Raw genomic sequence first — 5,980 nt, forward strand, 5'->3', positions numbered from 1 at the left:
CCCACCTCCAGAGCTCATCCCACCACTCTGGGGGCTGCACCTGCCACTGCCAGAGCTCTGCCCACCCCCGGACATGGAGCCTCCTCCACTAGAGCTTCCCTGTCTTCCATACCCTGAACCTCTTCCACCCCCAGACATGGATCCACCACCCCCAGACATGGATCCACAGCTACCAGAGCTCTGGCCACCCCCAGACATGGAGCCTCCACCGCTTGAGCTTCCTCCTCCATATCCTGAGCCTTTTCCTCCTCCAGACATGGATCCCCCACCCCCAGACATGGATCCACCCCCTCCTGAGCTGATGCCACCCTTGGACATGGAGCCTCCACCGCCAGAGCTTCCTCCTCCAGACATGGACCCACCTCCAGACATGGATCCTCCACTACCTGAACTTCCTCCTCCATACCCCGAGCCTTTTCCACCCCCAGACATGGATCCACCCCCAGACATGGATCCACCCCCTCCTGAGCTGCTGCCACCCTTAGACATGGAGCCTCCACCACCTGAACTTCCACCTCCACAAATGGAGCCACCAGAGCTTCCTCCTCCTCCGTATCCTGAGCCTTTTCCTCCTCCAGACATGGATCCACCCCCAGACATGGATCCACCACCCCCAGACATGGATCCACAGCTACCAGAGCTCTGGCCACCCCCAGACATGGAGCCTCCACCGCTTGAGCTTCCTCCTCCATATCCTGAGCCTTTTCCTCCCCCAGACATGGATCCACCCCCAGACATGGATCCTCCACCTCCAGACATGGATCCACCCCCTCCTGAGCTGATGCCACCCTTAGACATGGAGCCTCCTCCACCTGAACTTCCTCCTCCAGACATGGAGCCTCCACCACAGCTTCCTCCTCCATATCCTGAGCCTTTTCCTCCCCCAGACATGGATCCACCACCTCCGGACATGCCACCTGAGCTGCTGCCACCCTTGGACATGGAGCCTCCTCCACCTGAACTTCCTCCTCCACAGATGGAGCCACCAGAGCTTCCTCCTCCTCCATATCCTGAGCCTTTTCCTCCTCCAGACATGGATCCACCACCCCCAGACATGGATCCACCCCCTCCTGAGCTGCTGCCACCTTTGGACATGGAGCCTCCACCGCCAGAGCTTCCTCCTCCAGACATGGAGCCTCCACCACAGCTTCTTCCTCCATATCCTGAGCCTTTTCCTCCAGACATGGATCCACCTCCGGACATGGATCCACCTCTGGACATAGATCCACCCCCTCCCGAGCTGCTGCCACCCTTAGACATGGAGCCTCCACCACCTGAGCTTCCTCCTCCTCCATATCCTGAGCCTTTTCCTCCCCCAGACATGGAGCCACCACCTCCAGACATGGATCCTCCACCACAGCTTCCTCCTCCATATCCTGAGCCTTTTCCTCCTCCAGACATGGAGCCACCACCTCCAGACATGGAGCCTCCACCACCAGAGCTTCCTCCTCCACAGATGGAGCCACCAGAACTTCCTCCTCCTCCATATCCTGAACCTTTTCCACCTCCAGACATGGATCCACCACCAGACATGGATCCACCTCCAGACATGGATCCACCCCCTCCCGAGCTGATGCCACCCTTGGACATGGAGCCTCCACCACCAGAGCTTCCTCCTCCAGACATGGAGCCTCCACCACAGCTTCCTCCTCCATATCCTGAGCCTTTTCCTCCTCCAGACATGGATCCACCTCCGGACATGGATCCACCTCCCCCAGACATGGATCCTCCACCTCCTGAGCTGATGCCACCCTTAGACATGGAGCCTCCACCACCAGAACTTCCTCCTCCACAGATGGAGCCACCAGAACTTCCTCCTCCTCCATATCCTGAACCTTTTCCACCTCCAGACATGGATCCACCTCCAGACATGGATCCACCCCCTCCTGAGCTGATGCCACCCTTGGACATGGAGCCTCCACCACCTGAACTTCCACCTCCACAGATGGAGCCACCTGAGCTTCCTCCTCCTCCATATCCTGAACCTTTTCCTCCTCCGGACATGGATCCACCCCCAGACATGGACCCACCACCTCTGGACATGGATCCACCCCCTGAGCTGCTGCCACCCTTAGACATGGAGCCTCCACCCCCCGAACTTCCTCCTCCTCCGTATCCCGAACCTTTCCCTCCCCCAGACATGGATCCCCCCCCTCCAGAACTTCCCCCTTTTGCCCCTCCGGAGATGGGTCCCCTCATTCCACCCCCTCCGGAGCTCATTCCCCCCTTTCCGCCCTTTATCCCTCCGGGTCCCACTCCAAAGACTCCGGTCATTCCCGCCTGGTGGTCGATGACACCTGCAAGAAACGGGAATTGCGTCCACCTTGTGCTTTTCACCCCAAAACTGGGATTTGAGCATCATCCTTCCCACCCTGCTGGTCCTGGGCTTATCCCCGAAGGATCTCTGTGAGCAGAAACCAACCCAGGGAATGTTTCCTCCTTTTTCCGGGGTTTTTAACTTATTTTTAACCCGATTTCTGTCTTTTTCCCCCCCAAGAACCCTCAGTGCGGCCCTTCCTTTAGGGAGGGTCAGGACTCTGAGTTTCTCTCCCCTTTACCTGCCTCCCATTTCCACAAATTTCAGGACTAGTTTTTATTTCCACAAATTTTAGGACTGGCTTTTACTTCCACAAATTTTGGGACTAGTCTTTCTTTCCACAAGTTTTAGGACTAGTTTTTATTTCCACAGATTTTAGAAATTATTTTTATTTCCACAAATTTTAGGACTAGCTTGTATTTCCACAAATTTTAGGACTGGTTTTTATTTCCACAAATTTTAGGACTAGTCTTTATTTTCTCAAATATTAGGACTGGTTTTTATTTCCACAAATGTTAGGACTGGTTTTTATTTCCACAAATTTTAGGACTGGTTTTAATTTCCTCCCCTTCTGCCCTGCACTGCACAGACCTGTAGAGTGAGTGAGGTGATTCCCAGTTCCTCCAAATTTGGTTGGAATTAGCCAATAATTCTGAATCTGTTGATATTTTGACACATGGTCACACAAAACCTCCCCTTTGTGTCATTTCCCAAATGACTCAAGGTGGGAACTGGGATTTTTGGTTCTGATTGTGGGTGTTAAAGCCCCGAAATGGGACCAATTCTCTTAAAAAAAAAGCAAAGGAAATCCTGGGGATACTCACAGATTGTGGCCGGGGATCCCTCCTGGATCCTGTGGAGGAAAAGTGACATTGGGATAAAAAAGCCTTAAAATTAAAATTGACTCTAAAATTGACACTGAAATTCAATTCAATTTAAACTGAAATTCAAATTGACGTAGAAATTAAAATTTAAATTGAAACTACAATTACAAATTGACACTAAAATTGAAATTAAAATTGAAATTAAAATTCAAATTAAAACTGAAATGAGAAATTGAAACTAAAGTTGACATTAAAACTAAAATTAAAAATCGAAACTAAAAATTAAAACTAAAATTAAAAATCGAAACTAAAATTGAAATTAAAACAAAAATTAAAAATTGAAACTAAAATTTAAATTAAAATTGAAACTAAAAATTAAATTACAACTAAAATTAAAAAAACAAAACTAAAATTGAAATTAAACTAAAATTAAAAATTGAAACTAAAATTGAAAATAATTAAAACTAAAATTGAAACTGAAATTAAAAATAAAATTGAAATTAGAACTCAGGTTAGTGTTTCCCAGCAAGCCCAGAGAAGGCGCCTCCTCCCCGGCAGCTCCATCCCGGATATCCCGGGCTCAGATCCCAGGTTCCCACCACTGTGTTCCCATTCCTGGGTGTTCCCATCCCACCTGTGCTCCTCCTCCTCGAGGAGGGACCTGTACACGGCGATCTCCACGTCCAGGGCCACCTTGGCCTCCAGCAGCTCCTGGTGGTCACGGACAAGCCGGGCCAGCTCCTGCCGGGCCTCCCTCAGGGCCTCCTCCAGCTCCCGGAGCTGCTCCCGACCCTCCCGCAGCGCAGAGTCACCCCGCAGCTCCGCGTCCCGGATGGAGTCCTGCAGGCTGGAATTCTGCACGGGAACAAAGGGCAGCGGTCATTTCCCTTCCCTGGGGAGGGTTTGTGTTCCTGCAGGGAACAGCGGGGGAGGGATTTCATCACATCATTGCTTTTAATTTTCCACATGGAAAACCAGGGTTGGAATTTCACCAATGTCCCACCAGCAGTTTCAGTTTTCCATATGGAAAACCAGGGTTGGGATTTCACCAGTGTGCCACCAGCGGTTTTAATTTTCCATATGGAAAAACAGGGTTGGGATTTCACCACTGAGCCATCATTGGTTTTAATTTTCCATATGGAAAACCAGGGTTGGGATTTCACCAGTGTCCCACCAGCGGTTTCAGTTTCCAGATGGAAAATGAAAACCAATGATGGCTCAGTGGTGAAACTCCAACCCTGGTTTTCCAGATGGAAAACCAAAGTTGGGATTTCACCGGTGTCCCACCAGCAGTTTCAGTTTTCCATATGGAAAACCAGGGTTGGGATTTCACCACTAAGCCATCATTGGTTTTAATTTTCCATGTGGAAAACCAGGGTTGGGATTTCACCACTGAGCCATCATTGGTTTAATTTTCCATATGGAAAACCAGGGTTGGAATTTCATCCCTGAGCCCTCATTGGTTTTAATTTTCCATATGGAAAACCAGGGTTGGGATTTTACCACTGAGGATTCCCTTCCGTGGTCACGGGATCGTGGGATACCCACGGCTGGAAGGGCCCCACGGGGATCCTCGAGTCCAGCCCTGCACAGGGAAACCCAAAAATCCCACTGCTTTCAAACCCTCCCAGCATTCCTTGGAAGTTAAAGAACTTTTCTTAATGACAGAACTCCAAAAATGGGTAAATTACCCAAATTAAGTCCCAATTTAAATCCCCTTTTCCAACCCTTTCTGGCATTCCTTGGTAATTAAAGGACTTTCCTTAATGACAGAACTCCAAAAATGGGTAAATTACCCAAATTAATCCTCAGTGTGGATCTCCTTTTCCAGCCCTTTCTGGTATTCCTTGGAAATTAAAGACTTTCCTCAATACAGAACTCCAGAAGTATGTTAGACCAGGTAAATTAAATTAAATCCCAGTGTAGATCCCATTTTCCAACCCTCCCGGCATTCCTTGGAAATTCAAAGACTTTCCTTAATGACAGAACTCCAAAAATGGGTAAATTAACCCAAATTAATCCCCAGTGTGGATCCCAAGACTCTAAATCTGCTTCATTTTGAAGAGAAATCATCCCTCAGTTTGTCCCCAAAGGATCAGCTGCCCCCAGCTGCACCGAGATGCCCGGAAAAGGCGCTTGGACAGTTTGGAATTCATCAGCCTCACCCTTTTCCTGGCGACTTCAATCTCCGGCTGGAGCCTCTGGATGTGCCTGGCGAGTTCCTGGATTTCCCGGTGGCTGTTCCTCAGCTGCTCCTGTTGGTTCTCCCACGTGTTCTGCAGGTCCTGGTACTGATGGGAGGAGGGGGAAAGAGACGTTTGGGATGGTTTTGGGTTCTTTCCCGGCGGGAGGATCCGTCGTGTCCTGGTTTTCGGTGCCCACTCACCCTGCCCCGGTACATGGAGTCCACGTCGGCCGAGCTGCGGCGGGCGATGCCCTCGTATTCCCGGCGCACCTCCTCCAGGATCCCATCCAGATCCACATCCCGCCGGTTGTCCATGGACAGCACGATATCCGTGTTCCCGGCCAGGGTCTGCAGCTGGGACAGCTCCTGCAGGGACAACGGGATTGGGGTTACAGCTCCTGCAGGGAATGACAGAGTCGGGATTTTGGGACAACTCCTGTAGGGAACAGCGGGATTGGGGTTACAGCTCCTGCAGGGAACAGCGGGGTTGGGATTTTGGGAGAGCTCCTGCAGGGAACAGCGGGATTGAGGTTACAGTTCCTGCAGGGAACAGCGGGATTGGGGTTACAGCTCCTGCAGGGAACAGCAGGGTTGGGGTTTTGGGACTGCTCCTGCAGGGAACAGCGGGATTGGGGTTACAGCTCCTGCAGGGAA

General features: G+C 50.8%; 1 protein-coding gene and 1 long non-coding RNA gene across 2 annotated transcripts in view; both read right to left on the reverse strand.

Moving 5' to 3' along the window:
• Positions 1–515: 515 nt before the first annotated feature.
• LOC113961450 lies at positions 516–1,073 on the reverse strand. Its single transcript, XR_003532304.1, has 3 exons — positions 957–1,073; positions 729–749; positions 516–572 (listed from the first exon to the last, which is right to left on the reverse strand). It is a non-coding gene; the product is annotated as an uncharacterized LOC113961450 (long non-coding RNA).
• A 1,159-nt stretch (positions 1,074–2,232) lies between these two features.
• LOC113961444 (keratin, type II cytoskeletal 75-like) overlaps positions 2,233–5,980 on the reverse strand; it is a gene marked incomplete at its 3' end in the record, with an annotated part of 8,500 nt that continues 4,752 nt past the window's right edge. Inside the window, exons 5-9 of the mRNA XM_027671757.1 lie at positions 5,528–5,692; positions 5,307–5,432; positions 3,776–3,996; positions 3,142–3,170; positions 2,233–2,297 (exon numbers count right to left, since the gene is read on the reverse strand). Of these exons, the coding sequence (XP_027527558.1) occupies positions 2,233–2,297; positions 3,142–3,170; positions 3,776–3,996; positions 5,307–5,432; positions 5,528–5,692 (606 nt within the window). The remainder of the gene's footprint in view (positions 2,298–3,141; positions 3,171–3,775; positions 3,997–5,306; positions 5,433–5,527; positions 5,693–5,980) is intronic.

This window comes from Neopelma chrysocephalum, unplaced genomic scaffold (assembly GCF_003984885.1).
Source record: "Neopelma chrysocephalum unplaced genomic scaffold, ASM398488v2 Primary Assembly neopelma1_97207, whole genome shotgun sequence".
Lineage (NCBI taxonomy): Eukaryota > Metazoa > Chordata > Aves > Passeriformes > Pipridae > Neopelma > Neopelma chrysocephalum.